General features: G+C 35.9%; 1 protein-coding gene across 1 annotated transcript in view; it reads left to right on the plus strand.

The window, feature by feature from the left end:
- The first annotated feature begins 10681 nt into the window (after positions 1-10681).
- The window catches only part of LOC128641647 (tyrosine-protein phosphatase non-receptor type substrate 1-like), a 64472-nt gene continuing 55360 nt past the window's right edge, over positions 10682-19793 (plus strand). Inside the window, exons 1-5 of the mRNA XM_053694182.1 lie at positions 10682-11125; positions 11836-11946; positions 16536-16862; positions 17889-18188; positions 18899-19009. Coding sequence (XP_053550157.1) covers positions 10882-11125; positions 11836-11946; positions 16536-16862; positions 17889-18188; positions 18899-19009 — 1093 coding nt within the window. The 5' untranslated portion in view covers positions 10682-10881. The remainder of the gene's footprint in view (positions 11126-11835; positions 11947-16535; positions 16863-17888; positions 18189-18898; positions 19010-19793) is intronic.

Consider the following 19793-nt stretch of genomic DNA (forward strand, 5'->3'; position numbering starts at 1 on the left):
GAGTTGCGAGCTGAAACTGCGGGCGACGTGGGTTCCCTCGCTTGCGCCGCAAACTGCGATCTATATCGGATCGCGCCCCATATCTCTGGTTTATTTTATAAATGTGCCCCATATGCACCCAAAATACAGCCTAGTGTATTTTATTAAGAAATAAAGATAGCAGCACCTTTATTTTTTAATAAAATTACTGCACTAGACCGTATTTTCTGGGGTAAAGTTGGTGGGAGTGGGGTACGGCACTGCAAAGTGCCTTTAAATTGCGGTCTATGGGAACTTTGTGTTCCTAGTAAATATATATGTATATGATTATATACATATATATTTATGTGTTACTATGTGTATATAGACATATTAACAGATACATATATATATGTATATATTCATATATATATATATATATATATATATATATATATTTTTTTTTATATTTTCTGTCATCACTGCGCTACATACACCCTTCGCTGCACTTAGGTTCTGTACTGTCTCTGATGGCATCAGAACAAGGCAATGGAAGGACGCTCTTGTGAGCCCATTGCTGTCAACTTATTAACCCCTCGCATTCTATTGGCTGATCGGAACAGCCAATAGAATGCAAGCTCAATCTGATTGGCTCAGCCAATCGGATTGAACTTCAATCTGATTGGCTGATTGAATCAGCCAATCAGATTTTTCCAACCTTAATTCCGATTGGCTGATAGAATCCTATCAGCCAATCGGAATTTGAGGGACGCCATCTTGGATGACGTCATTTAAAGGAACCTTCATTCGGCGAGTAGGCGTCGGTTGAAGAGGATGGATCCGCGTCGGCTGGAAAGAAGATGGCTCCGCTCCGGATGGATGAAGATAGAAGATGCCGCCTGGATGAAGATGTCTGCCGGTCCGGATGTCCTCTTCTGCCCCATCGGATGAAGACTTCTGGACGGATTGGATGAAGATTTCGGCCCGGGTGGGTGAACACGGCTAAAGGTAGGGAGATCTTCAGGGGGTTAGTGTTAGGTTTTTTTAAGGGGGGTTTGGGTGGGTTAGAATAGGGGTATGTGGGTGGTGGGTTGTAATGTTGGGGGGGTATTGTATTTTTTTTTACAGGTAAAGAGCTGATTACTTTGGGGCAATGCCCCACAAAAAGCCCTTTTAAGGGCTGGTAAAAGAGCTGATTACTTTTTAATTTAGAATAGGGTAGGGAATTTTATTATTTTTGGGGGCTTTTTTATTTTATTAGGGGGCTTAGATTAGGTGTAATTAGCTTAAAATTCTTGTAATCTTTTTTTATTTTTTTGTAATTTAGTGTTTGTTTTTTTTGTACTTTAGTTTAGTTTATTCAATTGTATGTAATTTTAGGTACTTGTAGGTAATTTATTTAATTAATTTATTGATAGTGTAGTGTTAGGTTTAATTGTAACTTAGGTTAGGATTAATTTTACAGGTATTTTTTTTTTAATTATTTTAACTAGGTAGCTATTAAATAGTTAATAACTATTTAATAACTATTGTACCTAGTTAAAATAAATACAAAGTTGCCTGTAAAATAAATATAGATCCTAAAATAGCTACAATGTAACTATGAGTTATATTGTAGCTATATTAGGGTTTATTTTACAGGTAAGTATTTAGTTTTAAATAGGATTAATTTATTTAATTAGAGTAATTTTATTTCGTTAAATTAAAATGATATTTAACTTAGGGGGGTGTTAGGGTTAGGTTTAGACTTAGCTTTAGTGGTTAATACATTTATTATAGTAGCGGCGAGGTCCGGTCGGCAGATTAGGGGTTATTACTTGTAGTTAGGTGGCGGCGACATTGGGGGGGGGGGGCAGATTAGGGGTTAATAAATCTAATATAGGTGTCGGCGATGTTGGGGCAGCAGATTAGGGGTTAATAGGGATAATGTAGGTGGCAGCGGTGTCCGGAGCGGCAGATTAAGGGTTAATAGTCTAATGCAGGTGGCAGCGATAGCGGGGTTGGCAGATTAGGGGTTAATAAGTGTAATATTAGGGGTGTTTAGACTCAGGGTTCATGTTAGGGTGTTAGGTGCAGACTTCGAAAGTGTTTCCCCATAGGAAACAATGGGGCTGCGTTGGGAGCTTAACGCTGCTTTTTTGCAGGTGTTAGGTTTTTTTTCAACCCAAAATGCCCCATTGTTTCCTATGGGGGAATCGTGCACGAGCACGTTTTTCAAGCTTACCACTACCGTAAGCAACGCTGGTAGTGAGGGTTGAAGTGGCGGTACATTTGCCTTAACGCTCCCTTTTTGGAGCCTAACGCAGCCCTTCAGAGAACTCTAAATACTAGCGTTGTTTAGAAGCAGCGGTAAGAAAAAAAGGAGCGTTAGCTACGCGGGTCTTTACCGACAAAACTCTAAATCTAGCCGTAAGTAGGAAACAATTGCTAAGTTGGCATGATAGCAACAACTTAGAGCAATATTTAAAATATAATATCATACCTAAAGGACTACGTTTAGAGAAAACACTAATAATAGAAAATACAGAAGTAGAACTCCTGACTGAATTGGATTCAGCTATGGAAGAATGCACAATAAAGTTTATAAATATATATGACTGAATTGGATTCAGCTATGGAAGAATGCACAATAAAGTTTATAAATATTTTAATCAAATATAGGAATAAGACATTTTTAAGTCTGGGAGAAGAGATTAGAGATATAAGGAAGAAATTAAACAACTTTAAAAGAGATGTCTATTACGAAGAATTAGATAGAGAAAACAAAGCTAAACTAAAAAGATTTGACAACATAGTGGAGAAGAAAAAATTAGACACATTTTTGAGGGATTATTGTTTGGAAAAGAAGAAACGGATAAAAATACAGCAGAAATGGTTTTGACTGAAACACCTGATACACCAGGATTCAATAAAGAAAGTAATAACTGGACATGTATTACCAATTCAGAGTACTCGGCCGTTGATCCCTTTAGGGAACTAGCAAGAGAAACTAGGATGAATAGAGAGAATGGTTTAATGTCAAATAATAGCCGTAAGAATACAACAATGAAGAACGTCTATGGACAGCATAATAACAGGAATAATGGAAATAAAAAGAACTTTAATAACAGAAGATATCAGAATAATCACAATTATGGAAGAGAGGGAAGACCCCATATACTTTTTAACGGGAGAGGGAACCTAGAAAGTACAAAATATTATGAGAATGGAAACGTGCACTCTAAGTCCTCCACGAACAAGAGAAATATAAGTGATTATTATAGGAAGTCTTATGGATATAACAGCCAATATAATTGGTGAAACAGAAATCCATCTTCTAACAACAGAGACATACACCTTGGGATGAATACAGCATATGCTGGGGAATTTCAGCACCAAAATCAGGATAATAACCCACAGGCGGGCTATAAGAAAATAAATCATAATCAACATTTTTTAGGGCAGCGAATAAAAAAACAGTCTTACCCATTTTTAGGGGAGATATTAAGACCCCCAAAAAACTCAGAGAGAAATAAGGGAGACGGTGGCAGATACTCCGAGACTGGAACCCCAGTGGAGGGAGAGAGGCCTAAAAAGACAAAATATAGAGGATGCAGAGGAGGGAGAAAGCATGGAAAGAAAAAAACAGAAGTCAAACCTGATATGGGAAATGAAGATGTAAAGGCGAAATTTTCAATCTGTCTACAAGAACATTCACTGGAGAAGAGATTAAAACGTTAGAAAAAGGACTTTCATTTGCACTGACAAGGGGTCCAAATTCCTTTCAACTATTCATAGACCTTAAAGGGATACTGAACCCAAGTTTTTTCTTTCATGATTCAGATAGAGCATGCAATTTTAAGCAACTTTCTATTTTACTCCTATTATCAATTTTTCTTCGTTCTCTTGCTCTCTTTATTTGAAAAAGAAGGCATCTAAGCTAAGAAGTCAGCAAATTTTTGGTTCAGACCATGGACAGCACTTGTTTATTGGTGCTGTCCAATCAGCAAGGACAACCCAGGTTGTTCACCAAAAATGGGCTGGCATCTAAACTTACATTCTTGCTTTTCAAATAAACATACCAAGAGAATGAAGAAAATTTGATAAAAGGAGTAAATTATAAAGTTGCTTAAAATTGCATGCTCTATCTGAATCACAAAAGAAAAAATTTGGGTTCAGTGTCCCTTTAACAAATTTATCCGTAAACCTACCTTAAAAAGGCACTTTTAAAAAAATTCTAAGAACAAGAAACAAGGAAATCTGAGTAATGATGGGGTACTAGACATTGCTCAAGATACTTTGAGAATTCTTGAAGGTCTGGAGGAAGAAAGTGACCGAGCGTTTGGGAAGGTCCAACTAAATGAACATACTTCACTTAAACCTACAACTCCCTTCTATCCAGTGCATTCCAAAGGAAGCCTAATAACTGTGTTCTCTAATCTGGTACAAGAAGAATTTAACCAGAAGCTAAAAGATCAATAGATAATTTATCAATAAAGGAGAAATATTTTATCAAAAGCCTTGAGGAGGACGCTAATATCATTCTCCAGGAAGCAGACAAGGGGGAGGCATTGTCATCCAGGATCGAATTGACTATGTACAAGAAGCCTACAACTTATTGCTAGATGGTTCTAACTATAGGAAACTTCCTGGGGACCCCACTGCTGCCTTCCAGAGAGAATATGGTCACCTCCTGGATGATGCAAAAGAAAGTGGCATACTAAATGAAAATGAAGAAGCCTTTCTGAAAAATGACAACCCCACCACGGCTATCTTCTACCATCTTCTGAAAGTACATAAGAGTAGAGAAATGCCACCAGGTAGACCTATAGTGTCCGGTATCAACTCTCTGACTTCAAAATTATCGGAGTACATTGATACTTTTCTCCAACCACTAGTACCTAGATTGAAGTCTTATTTGAGGGATACTCCGGAAGCAATTGAGAAGTTCACTGAAATTGTTTGGAATAGCAAATTGATCTGGGTCACCTTAGATGTGAGTGCCCTGCATACAAACATTCCACATAGAAAGGGAGTGGAAGCAGGGAAGACGTGTTAATTTCTCCTAAATTCTATTTCTTTCATTTTGGAGAAAAACTTTATCTCTTTGAGAGGGAATTCTTCCTACAACTCCAGGGTACAGCAATGGGCACTCGTTTTGCACTGAGTTTTGCTAATCTGTACATGGGGTTGTGGGAGGAACAATGTATTTGGAATAACAATCCCTTCATCGTGTATATTAAAAAATGGGGAAGATATATTGACGATATCATTATGATATCGGAAGGACCTGAGGATTTGTTGAAATAATTTACCACCTCTCTTAACCTCAATAACTTTAACTTGACTTTCACAGAGAAAAGCAGCATGATCTGTCTATCTATATTGTTGCTATTATAAATGCACTGATTGTTCCTTGGTGTAATCGAAGTGAAATTTTGTTTGGGTATTTAAGATCCTTGCACACTTATCACTACACCTTAGGAAGCTACATATTTCTTAGGATTTCAAAATAAGTTCGACACATTTAGTTAGCTCGCTGTGTCAAAATTCCCATCGGCTGTCACCTTTGTTTTGTGCAATCACAAACATAGATCGTTATTATACTTCCCTCTCCACGTATGTCATATCCAGGATACACTCCCCCTCTATATTCTCTCTTAGGGAATAGTTATTCACATAGTGCTTTACACAGACATATGCGCTCTCCTTATTGGTTATGTGAGACACACCTCCTTTTTGTATGAGTCAGATGAGACTCATTCTACCAATGATATTCCAGGAGTGGAGGTGGAGTAAAGTATGGCCGATTAGTTTAAAGCCCTGTATCTCGATCAGTTTATTTACAACACTCCTCTGATGAAGAAGGTACTATACTACATTTTAAACCTTTAAAACGCGTTAGGAAAGAATTTTAAAGAGACTTTTGTTTGCTGCTATTACCTGGATGGTTGGTTTTACAACTTTGTAACACAGTTTGGGAATTTTTCCACACTTGGTCTGTTGTTCGTTTTTATAAATTGTGGGAGTTATTATGCTTGTCTGATACCTCATAATGCATTGAGGTTAAACAATGTAAGCAGTTTTTACCTAAGCGTGTAATAAAATTTGTGTGATTTTCTATACAATATTGCACTATTTGTTTGGCATTTTTTGTCTCCTCCCATATACTCTGCCCCCTGTGACATGGAGAGGGAAGGAGAAAGGAGGAAGGAGAGAGAAGGATATCTAACATACCCAGGCTGCACTGAAGCAAACATTTGAACTGACTGATACGGGACTTCTTATTTATAGATGCACAGCACTTACCTTGTTTGATTGAGGTTATTTCTAGTTAGTGGGCAATTTTAACACGTATATGTGGACATCATCTTAACTACTCAGCACCAGATCGACTGTGATAATTGCACACGTCTGATTCAGCAACCTATTGCTCTGTTTTTGTACATTTAATTTAATTTATTTTGTTTTTAATGTATGTTGGTTTTGCAAGGACAATATCCATTTTTTAACAAAGTATTACACACATCTGTTTATGAATCATTCATTATTCAACCTGCAGGTGGATTTATGGATTGTTAATTGTTCTTTGTCCCAACGCATTTATTTTAGACATTTGCTTATATGAGAGAATCATCTCTTTTAATCTAGATACATGTTCACATTCCAATAGACAATTTTGGTTTAAACACTTTCCCTTTTTGTTAAACTTCTGATTGGAACTAACAATTCCCTTATAACGTAATAGTGTGCCACTCACCACCCTTCCTATAAATATCCTTGCTTTAAAATTTGGACACTAGATACTCTGGGGTGGGGACCCCAGTTTTTTTCTGTGTTCAGGTATTAGGCAGCATATTTTAAGTTATATATTTTATATATTTTATATATATATATACTATACTGTCCCAGGGTTTCTAACTTAGCGCTGATTTTACCTTTCTCCCCATACCTATATATAAACACGTTATTATATATATATATATATATATATATATTAGTATTGCTAGTTTCAAAGTGTTTTTTGTATGAATGATTGACAGTTTATGTCTCTTTAAAAAATAAAAACTGTACAAACATGAATAGCATAATGCATAATGCTAAAGATTTATATGAAACGTGTTAGGCAAATGCATTTATGTATCTGCATTTTATATTCAGTGATAAACTGTTGTTGATAATGATACACTGTTGTTTTAATCATTATTTTATTTTAAATTCTTTCTCATTATTTTATACTAGTGTTAAAGCCTGTGTACATGGGCCAAAATGTTTAAGGAAAGAAATATACCTATCCTCTATCCATCTATCCCTATTGCTCTATCTCTATTCATATCCCTCTATTGATCTATCCCTCTATCTCTATCCTTCTATCCCTATCCCTCTATCCCTCTATCCTAATCCATCTATCCCTCTATCCCGCTATCTCTATCCCTCTATCCCTATCCTTCTATACATCTATCCCTATCCCTCTATCCCTATCTCTCTATCCCTTTCCCTCTGCAATGTAAGATCCCCTAACCCTACAACCTCCCTGATCCCCCTAAAACAGCTCTCTGACCCTCCCCCCTCTAAGTATTGCTGCCATCTTAGTTACTGGCAGCTGTCTGCCAGTACCTATTAACCACTTTTTTTCTTTAGACCTCTTTTTTTCACTAATGTAGTGGTCCCACCACCTTCCCCCTTCCGTGATCGCCATTTAGTGCCCCCCGCACCCCCAAACCATTTTTCTGTAGTGTAGCTGCCCCATCCCTCCCTGTTCCTTTAGGAAAATTATTTTTGCAGCATTGGGCCCTTCCACTCCCTTCCCACTTTGCTGCTGAGCCTTCTGCCCACCTTCCTGCCGACACCTCCCGCCAGAACCAGTAGAAGATTGTTAAAGATGGTGACACACACAGTGTTACCATCTGTAACGATCAGGCATCTGCCCTCATATGGAGGCGGAGCACCGATCTTGATCTTGCTCCATATGTGACAGATGCCTGGAGCTCCAGGAGCTCCAGCTCTAAGCTGTAACATAACAGCTAAGACTGCTGGAGCATTCTGAAGCTGTCTTGTGCTGCGGTTAAAGGCGAGGTATGTTTGTCCTCACACAGTCTCTACTGCGCATTAAAAATACATGGCCTTTTATAATATAGGATTGCATGATTAGTATTTAAAATAAAATACTTTCTTTCTATTGGTTGATTAAAAACCAGTCAGTAGGGATTGGATGATTAAAAATCAGTCAATATGGATGAAGAGGGTCCTGGCATTGAAGAAGATTGCGGAGTGTAGGCGGTGGAAGAAGTCACCGAAGTCCACCTCCGTGAAGATGGGCCCCAGGCGCCTGGACCCAGGATGAAGAGGGCCCAGACATTGAAGAAGATTGCAAAGAGAAGGCGGCGGAAGAGGCCGCTGAGAAGATGGGCCCCCAGCGCCTGGACCCGGGATGAAGAAGGCCCCAGTGTGGATTAAGAGGAGCTGGATATTCGCATGGTGTGTTAAAACTTTTGATTTAGTTAGGGCTTTTTTGGGTGGGTTTTTTATTTTAAAGAATATGATAGTTTTTATTTTAAATTTTAGGATAGGTCTTGTAGTTACACTTTATTATTTTGGGGGGTTAATTGTATTGCAGAGGGGAGTGTTGTGATTTTTTTTAAATGTAAAAGAACTGTATTGACTTTAGGGCAATGCCCTACAAAAGGCCCTTTTAAGAGCTATTGTAATAGTAACATAGTAACTTAGTAGATGAGGTTGAAAAAAGACCGGAGTCCATCGAGTTCAACCTATACAAATCTAAAATATATACAAAAAGCTCCAGTTAAGCTTAAATAATCCCACTAAAAGGTGACCCATTTAATACTAGTAATATATATTTAGCGTTAGTTTTTTTGTTTTGGATTATTTTTTATGAGGCATGTAGGTTAGTGTTAAGCGTAATGTTGGTTTAATTGTAACTTTTTTTATGTAACTTTGGGGGTTATTTTAGAGAGGTGGTTAAGTGTTATGTAGTGGAGTTCTAGTTTGTATTGAGAGGTGGCAGTTTAGTTTTTAATCACCTAACCACCTCCTATACCTGTATGGAAGTTTATTAGGTGATTAAGTTAGGGCAGCTTAGGGGCTAATCGTGTATTTTATCATTTATCTAAAATGTTTAAAATAGTATGCATTCTCATGTATGATGAATATTCTTTATATAATGTATATAAATTAATATATATTTATTTTTTCTTCTTGTGTTTATTATTTTAAATATATATATATATATATATATATATATATATATATATATATATATATATATATATATATATATATATATATTTATATAGCAAGAATATTTACATTTTAATTTATATCCAATACTTTATTTAAAAGATTGTAGATATAATGTAGTCAGGTCTTGCATTGACATTCAATATTTAAACTTATGCATGTATATTGCATAAAGGTCTAAGTATTGCATATATATTAAAATTAATTTATATTAGCTTGTTGTGTTTATTATTTATAACATAGATATATATGTTAACATATATTTATGTTATAGTAGTCAGTACTATTAAATTATATTTGTACATAACAGGCATGCAGTTATGTAGAACTATAATTTTAATTATACTTTCTTTAATAACAAATAATAAACACAACAAGCAACATTAACTAACTAATTAATTTATATGCAAATATTTTAATAATATGCATTCTACATAACAGTATTATTTTAAATATTGAATATTTAGTGTAGGACTTTACTTGTTTGGGGGTGCTACCTTCTAGGAGGAATGGGGGACACTTTAATTCTGGTCCCCCATTCCTCCCAGAAGGTAGCAACCCCATCCCTCAAATTGGCAACATCATACTAAAGGGGCAACTTGATCCCTTAGCTGCACCCTGCTCGATCGGCACCCCTTTTAAGAAACATCGGACTGGGGCTCAATTCCAGTCCAATGCTCTATTCCAGGAGCCAGGCTAGGCCAGCAAGGTTTTGCCGGCCCTCCAACGGTCGGCCACTGCCATTTAGTGACACATCATTTAAACATTGTTTAGAATTTTAGTGACATAGTTTTTGATTATCATGTCCTAAGTACTTTAGCTTGGTATACAGACAGAGATAAGATAAAGAAGCATCTGTGTTTACAGAAATTAATAAAATAAGGAGATTTAATTTCCCTGCAAGTTCAATACATTTTGATGGGTGGCAAAGAACAAAAAAAAATCTATTTTATATACAACAATAAACATAAATTAACATATTTAATACATTTTATACTATGATGCTGGTATGACAAGTCATTGGAAATACATTAAAAGGGGAAAAATACAGTACACTCTATACAGTCCCTTTAATGAGTTATATTCTGGGAAATTTTGTTAAATTTGACCAGGAGTCAAGTTTTGTTTTGTTTTTTGTTAGATATTGAATCTTTGCAAAATTTATTAGATGGAGGCAGGAGAGGAAAGACAGATAATGTTATTATTTTTAACTCTTCTTTTTCCAAAGATAGGAAATAAAAAAGGGGAAAGAGAGGGTAAAAATTGGGTGGGTAAAAATAAAAAGCAAAATATCTGAGTAATAGAATCTTTACAAATATTTATTTAGAAATCATTTGTATCATTTTACTTATGTACAGTGATGATAAACTCTCCCCTTTTTAAAACCAGATTTGGAATGTTAGTGATATCTTAAATGCGCTAGAACTTACTTTTTAATATAGATATCAAATGTTAATTCCCTGTGCTCTGCCATCCACTTCAAAAATCAGTTTTTCTGTGAGCTTAAAGGGACATTATACACTAGATTTTTCTTTGCATAAATGTTTTCTAGATGATCTATTTATATAGTCCATCTGGGAGTGTTTTTTTTATAACAATGTATAGTTTTTGCCTATTTTTATAACAATAATAACAATGTGCTGGTTTTCAGACTCCTAACCAAGCCCCAAAGTGTCAGTCGTTAACATGCATTTACAGACCACTGCTGGCTCCTGTTTGTCTAATCTGTCTTTTCATATGAGGGGGGGGGGGGTATCTGCACCCAGCCTATTTCACTGGGTGTTCCAGCTAATCTCATCAACAGTGCTAAACTTGGAGCTTCTAAGTAAGTTTTTAACAGAGGAACACGAAAATCAGACCTTCTCAGTCATGGTCCAACACGCATCTCTTCATCAACCCCTCCAGAAAGATTTCCGACTTGACTATGGAGGTAATAATAATATTCTCTGAGTTTAGCATGCAATTTGTTTTTTATAGGAATAAGAATTTGTCATTATCATTATTATTTACAGCAACCCAAGTTTTTTTGCATTATACATCTGATCATAATACAGTGATAAAGAAAAAGGTAGGAACCACAAAAATAATTTGCACACATTAACTACTAAATAGTAATAAAGAAAAGGAGGAAACTACCCAAAACTCTATTTAGCAAAAAGAAAATTAACACTGGAACTTGTTATGGAAGTGTAAGCCTCAACCATGTACATTATACACCTGTTTCCCTGTTAAACAACAGGATTTGAATCTAGCAATGACACGGTTTACAAATCATGACACAGGCAAAAGGCAATATTAATTTTAAAAAAATGGAATAAAAACCCCAGAAAAATGTGACATGTTTTATCCTGTTTACTCGCCATTGTCAACATAGTATCAGTGTTCTATTTAAATAAACAATTAACCATTTAATAATAATATTCTAATATAAGATCTTGGGTGATGCATAGTTGTAATCATACACATCTGAATCCAGACCAGTCAATAGTCTGATTACTTGATTGGTTGATGATGTTCCAGGAGACGGATCTTAAAGGGATATGAAACCCATTTTTTTTCTTTTGTAATTCAAATAAGGCATTCAATTATAAACAACTTATTGTCTAACTATTTTAATATTTTTGAATTTCTCTTTTCTAGCAAACAAAATGTTTCTAACACCGATTGTAATATCTGTGTCTGTGGCCATAGCACTTTTACTGATTGTGGTTGTCATTCTTATCGGGGGTATCCAGAAACGCAAGAAAAAAGGTAATCAGCTTATTTGTATATTTTGTTTTCACCATTAATTTAATTTGATCTTTTATAATGCATATATATCTGTGTATATAATCTGCTCACAGCTATAATAATAATATTTTATAGCAGAGACCCTACAACCTCCCTGATCCCCCTAAAACAGCTCTCTGACCCTCCCCCCTCTAAGTATTGCTGCCATCTTAGTTACTGGCAGCTGTCTGCCAGTACCTATTAACCACTTTTTTTCTTTAGACCTCTTTTTTTCACTAATGTAGTGGTCCCACCACCTTCCCCCTTCCGTGATCGCCATTTAGTGCCCCCCGCACCCCCAAACCATTTTTCTGTAGTGTAGCTGCCCCATCCCTCCCTGTTCCTTTAGGAAAATTATTTTTGCAGCATTGGGCCCTTCCACTCCCTTCCCACTTTGCTGCTGAGCCTTCTGCCCACCTTCCTGCCGACACCTCCCGCCAGAACCAGTAGAAGATTGTTAAAGATGGTGACACACACAGTGTTACCATCTGTAACGATCAGGCATCTGCCCTCATATGGAGGCGGAGCACCGATCTTGATCTTGCTCCATATGTGACAGATGCCTGGAGCTCCAGGAGCTCCAGCTCTAAGCTGTAACATAACAGCTAAGACTGCTGGAGCATTCTGAAGCTGTCTTGTGCTGCGGTTAAAGGCGAGGTATGTTTGTCCTCACACAGTCTCTACTGCGCATTAAAAATACATGGCCTTTTATAATATAGGATTGCATGATTAGTATTTAAAATAAAATACTTTCTTTCTATTGGTTGATTAAAAACCAGTCAGTAGGGATTGGATGATTAAAAATCAGTCAATATGGATGAAGAGGGTCCTGGCATTGAAGAAGATTGCGGAGTGTAGGCGGTGGAAGAAGTCACCGAAGTCCACCTCCGTGAAGATGGGCCCCAGGCGCCTGGACCCAGGATGAAGAGGGCCCAGACATTGAAGAAGATTGCAAAGAGAAGGCGGCGGAAGAGGCCGCTGAGAAGATGGGCCCCCAGCGCCTGGACCCGGGATGAAGAAGGCCCCAGTGTGGATTAAGAGGAGCTGGATATTCGCATGGTGTGTTAAAACTTTTGATTTAGTTAGGGCTTTTTTGGGTGGGTTTTTTATTTTAAAGAATATGATAGTTTTTATTTTAAATTTTAGGATAGGTCTTGTAGTTACACTTTATTATTTTGGGGGGTTAATTGTATTGCAGAGGGGAGTGTTGTGATTTTTTTTAAATGTAAAAGAACTGTATTGACTTTAGGGCAATGCCCTACAAAAGGCCCTTTTAAGAGCTATTGTAATAGTAACATAGTAACTTAGTAGATGAGGTTGAAAAAAGACCGGAGTCCATCGAGTTCAACCTATACAAATCTAAAATATATACAAAAAGCTCCAGTTAAGCTTAAATAATCCCACTAAAAGGTGACCCATTTAATACTAGTAATATATATTTAGCGTTAGTTTTTTTGTTTTGGATTATTTTTTATGAGGCATGTAGGTTAGTGTTAAGCGTAATGTTGGTTTAATTGTAACTTTTTTTATGTAACTTTGGGGGTTATTTTAGAGAGGTGGTTAAGTGTTATGTAGTGGAGTTCTAGTTTGTATTGAGAGGTGGCAGTTTAGTTTTTAATCACCTAACCACCTCCTATACCTGTATGGAAGTTTATTAGGTGATTAAGTTAGGGCAGCTTAGGGGCTAATCGTGTATTTTATCATTTATCTAAAATGTTTAAAATAGTATGCATTCTCATGTATGATGAATATTCTTTATATAATGTATATAAATTAATATATATTTATTTTTTCTTCTTGTGTTTATTATTTTAAATATATATATATATATATATATATATATATATATATATATATATATATATATATATATATATATATATATATATATTTATATAGCAAGAATATTTACATTTTAATTTATATCCAATACTTTATTTAAAAGATTGTAGATATAATGTAGTCAGGTCTTGCATTGACATTCAATATTTAAACTTATGCATGTATATTGCATAAAGGTCTAAGTATTGCATATATATTAAAATTAATTTATATTAGCTTGTTGTGTTTATTATTTATAACATAGATATATATGTTAACATATATTTATGTTATAGTAGTCAGTACTATTAAATTATATTTGTACATAACAGGCATGCAGTTATGTAGAACTATAATTTTAATTATACTTTCTTTAATAACAAATAATAAACACAACAAGCAACATTAACTAACTAATTAATTTATATGCAAATATTTTAATAATATGCATTCTACATAACAGTATTATTTTAAATATTGAATATTTAGTGTAGGACTTTACTTGTTTGGGGGTGCTACCTTCTAGGAGGAATGGGGGACACTTTAATTCTGGTCCCCCATTCCTCCCAGAAGGTAGCAACCCCATCCCTCAAATTGGCAACATCATACTAAAGGGGCAACTTGATCCCTTAGCTGCACCCTGCTCGATCGGCACCCCTTTTAAGAAACATCGGACTGGGGCTCAATTCCAGTCCAATGCTCTATTCCAGGAGCCAGGCTAGGCCAGCAAGGTTTTGCCGGCCCTCCAACGGTCGGCCACTGCCATTTAGTGACACATCATTTAAACATTGTTTAGAATTTTAGTGACATAGTTTTTGATTATCATGTCCTAAGTACTTTAGCTTGGTATACAGACAGAGATAAGATAAAGAAGCATCTGTGTTTACAGAAATTAATAAAATAAGGAGATTTAATTTCCCTGCAAGTTCAATACATTTTGATGGGTGGCAAAGAACAAAAAAAAATCTATTTTATATACAACAATAAACCTAAATTAACATATTTAATACATTTTATACTATGATGCTGGTATGACAAGTCATTGGAAATACATTAAAAGGGGAAAAATACAGTACACTCTATACAGTCCCTTTAATGAGTTATATTCTGGGAAATTTTGTTAAATTTGACCAGGAGTCAAGTTTTGTTTTGTTTTTTGTTAGATATTGAATCTTTGCAAAATTTATTAGATGGAGGCAGGAGAGGAAAGACAGATAATGTTATTATTTTTAACTCTTCTTTTTCCAAAGATAGGAAATAAAAAAGGGGAAAGAGAGGGTAAAAATTGGGTGGGTAAAAATAAAAAGCAAAATATCTGAGTAATAGAATCTTTACAAATATTTATTTAGAAATCATTTGTATCATTTTACTTATGTACAGTGATGATAAACTCTCCCCTTTTTAAAACCAGATTTGGAATGTTAGTGATATCTTAAATGCGCTAGAACTTACTTTTTAATATAGATATCAAATGTTAATTCCCTGTGCTCTGCCATCCACTTCAAAAATCAGTTTTTCTGTGAGCTTAAAGGGACATTATACACTAGATTTTTCTTTGCATAAATGTTTTCTAGATGATCTATTTATATAGTCCATCTGGGAGTGTTTTTTTTATAACAATGTATAGTTTTTGCCTATTTTTATAACAATAATAACAATGTGCTGGTTTTCAGACTCCTAACCAAGCCCCAAAGTGTCAGTCGTTAACATGCATTTACAGACCACTGCTGGCTCCTGTTTGTCTAATCTGTCTTTTCATATGAGGGGGGGGGGGGGTATCTGCACCCAGCCTATTTCACTGGGTGTTCCAGCTAATCTCATCAACAGTGCTAAACTTGGAGCTTCTAAGTAAGTTTTTAAATGGTTTTGTACTGGATTTTTAGATAAGTATTTGTGCATATTCTTCTTTATATTAGTGTCTATTACATGCAGTTACTGTATATGACAATTGGTGTATAATGTCCCTTTAAGGTTTGAATTGTTTTCCAATCAGCACTCTAGCTACAAAAAAAGTGCCATATGGAGGGAGCGCTAATTGGAGAACAATTCAAACCGTTAGCTCACAGAAAAATTGACTATTGAAGTGGGCGGCAGAGCACAGGGAATTAGAATTTCACATCTATATTAAAAAGTAACTTATAGCACAACTTCATTTCAGCTGATGAATTTATATTTTAGAAAATATTTTAGTAGGGTTGTGATCCAAACAATAGATACATTGGGCTGCATTTATTAAGTAGCGGACGCTTCTTTGGAGCCCCATCATTTCTGGTCCACCAGAAATGGAAGTAAAGAAGCAGCGGTCGTGTGCACCACCTTTTAGATGATCTGGATGATTTTAGATTTAGATCGGGATGATTGACAGCCCCTGCTAGCGGCCAATTGGCTAACAGTGTGCAGGGGGCAGCATTGTACAAGCATTTCACTAGAAAAGCTTGTGGGATATTAAATGTCGACATGCTGTCGGCATTTTGCGAGGTTGAGCACACATGATTTGCTACAGTAAGTCCTGTCCGCTTGCCTCTTGTCAAATTTACCCCTCTATAGGGAAAACACTTAAAAATATATATGTTTATTTATTGACATTAAAAAAAATAAAAAAAATAATTGCTTTCTTCATCCATGATGCCAATATTGAGATAAAATTGGATAAAGTTGTTGAGAAGCACTCAGCGATTTTGAATAGCCATACCTTTGTATTTAGCGCCACAGTATATTCTGTATGTACTCATCCTGTCGATTTTCTCTAGGTGCAGTGTTGGACATAACTGTTCAACCTCAGAGTGCTAAAGTGGGTGCCAATATTTTAATTCCTTGCACATTCCGTGTGGATACACCACCTATAAACCCTGATTACCTGGCAATATGTTGGTACTTTCAAGGAAAGGAGATCTTGAGATATAATAAAGTTGTGAGAACATCACACCCAAGAGCATCCTTAAATGCAAGTGTGACAACAGATGGAATAGCTTCTCTGTTAATTTCCAACATAAAGATACCTGATAGTGGAACCTACAAGTGTTCAGTGGTCTATACTCCCGAAGAACAGGAGAAAGAAGTCATGGTTAATGTTTATGGTAAGAATGTAAAAATATCTTATAGTTTGGAAAGAAAGGAAAGAAAATGAAGGAAAGAAAGAGGAAGAAAGAGAAAGAAAATTAAATGCATGTTCATAATACTAAACTATTTTACCAAACATAAGTAAAATTAAAAGAGAGAGAGCATTCAAGTAGTACATTGATTAAAAAAACTGTCTATCTATATCTGTCCATCTATATCTATCTATCTATCCATCTATATATATATATATATACACACACACACACACAAGCACCTAATGCTGGTATAAACAATTGTTCACACACATTAAGAAATTAAGACAACATAGACTACATATCTTTGGGCTAGGCACTTTATCAATTTACCACTATACCCTGCGATACCAAGTGTAATATATATGATGCTACAATATTAAAATGTACAACTTATATACCAGAGAACAACAAAAAAAGAGTGGGCCTGTCAGGCTTTATTTGTTTTGGCACATGGTTTTCACAGAATCGTGTACAGGTTTAGTAGAGTCTCCATAATGAGGCCTATTTATTGAAGGTCTGTCGGACCTGATCCGAAAGTGCCGATCAGGTCCGACAGACCTCGCTGAACAATACGCTCTCTGTATTCAGCATTGCACTAGCAGCTCTTGTGAGATGCTGGTGCAATGCCGGCCCCTGCAGATTTGCGGCCAATCGGCCGCCAGCAGGGGGTGTCAATCAACCCGATCGTACTCGATCAGGTTGAATTGTGGCGATCTCTGTCCGCCTGCTCAGAGCAGGCGGATAGGGTTATGGAGCAGCGGTCTTTAGACCACTGCTTCATAACTGGTGTTTCCGGCGAGCCTGTAGGCTCGCCAGAAACATGGACTCTCAAGCTCCATTCGGAGCTTGATAAATGGGCCTCAATGTGTTAAAATGATCTATTTGATCACTTATTGGCATTAGCCTTAATTACACTTGTGGGGATAAGGAAATCAAAGCCAAAATTGCCAAGATTTTAATCTACAGAATATAAAACAAAATACATTTTATTTTTATTGTTTCTCACAGCTACCCCAACAATCATTATTACAAATAACATTGTCAAAAAGAATAAGGAAAGTTTTCTCATCAGCACAATTATCAACTTCTACCCCATTGACATTGATATTAAATGGCTCAGAGACAAAGAGGTCCTGGAATCTGCTATTCATGATACACCTCAAAGAAATTCTGATGGGACGTACTCAGTGAAAAGCTCCGTTACCATAACACCTACAGAGGAACACGAAAATCAGACCTTCTCAGTCATGGTCCAACACGCATCTCTTCATCAACCCCTCCAGAAAGATTTCCGACTTGACTATGGAGGTAATAATAATATTCTCTGAGTTTAGCATGCAATTTGTTTTTTATAGGAATAAGAATTTGTCATTATCATTATTATTTACAGCAACCCAAGTTTTTTTGCATTATACAACTGATCATAATACAGTGATAAAGAAAAAGGTAGGAACCACAAAAATAATTTGCACACATTAACTACTAAATAGTAATAAAGAAAAGGAGGAAACTACCCAAAACTCTATTTAGCAAAAAGAAAATTAACACTGGAACTTGTTATGGAAGTGTAAGCCTCAACCATGTACATTATACACCTGTTTCCCTGTTAAACAACAGGATTTGAATCTAGCAATGACACGGTTTACAAATCATGACACAGGCAAAAGGCAATATTAATTTTAAAAAAATGGAATAAAAACCCCAGAAAAATGTGACATGTTTTATCCTGTTTACTCGCCATTGTCAACATAGTATCAGTGTTCTATTTAAATAAACAATTAACCATTTAATAATAATATTCTAATATAAGATCTTGGGTGATGCATAGTTGTAATCATACACATCTGAATCCAGACCAGTCAATAGTCTGATTACTTGATTGGTTGATGATGTTCCAGGAGACGGATCTTAAAGGGATATGAAACCCATTTTTTTTCTTTTGTAATTCAAATAAGGCATTCAATTATAAACAACTTATTGTCTAACTATTTTAATATTTTTGAATTTCTCTTTTCTAGCAAACAAAATGTTTCTAACACCGATTGTAATATCTGTGTCTGTGGCCATAGCACTTTTACTGATTGTGGTTGTCATTCTTATCGGGGGTATCCAGAAACGCAAGAAAAAAGGTAATCAGCTTATTTGTATATTTTGTTTTCACCATTAATTTAATTTGATCTTTTATAATGCATATATATCTGTGTATATAATCTGCTCACAGCTATAATAATAATATTTTATAGCAGAGATGTACAAACAACATTCTGCATACCACATACAAAGAGGTGTACACGTTTAGGGTGCCATCGGTTTTTGTCTTGCTTTCTGTCCCAGGCCTTGATGATCAGAAGTGCCGGAGAGATATTCAAAATTGATTTGTCTCTATGTCGAGAAAGAGGGTGAAATATTCAAAGGTGCCAACAATGCTGTTTAAATGCAGCAATCCTGAGAGGCGTTTTACTATACATCACAATGGGTGGCAATTTTGGCGTAATATTCCAAGCAGCATCACCACCTACATTGGCGATGTAAAGTAAAGAATCCCTTTTAAATATATTGCACAACAAAATAAATGCACCACAGCCTACATGACTTAATCCCTATACCACCACAATAACCCCTACACTACTTAACCCCTATCCCACAACAATCCCCCATTGCAATAACCCCTACACTACTTAACCCCTATACCGCCACAACCCCCACCACAATAACCCCTACATTACTTAACCCCTATACCATCACAACCATAAATCTACTAAACCCCTACACCTATACAAACCCCCATCTCAATAACCCCTAACCTACTTAACCCCTATGCAGCCACAACCCCTTATCGCAAAACCCCTAACTTACTTAACCCCTATACCGCCACAACACGTTATCACATAACCCATAACTTACTTAACCCCT

Source organism: Bombina bombina, chromosome 11 (assembly GCF_027579735.1).
Source record: "Bombina bombina isolate aBomBom1 chromosome 11, aBomBom1.pri, whole genome shotgun sequence".
NCBI classification, from domain to species: Eukaryota; Metazoa; Chordata; class Amphibia; order Anura; family Bombinatoridae; genus Bombina; species Bombina bombina.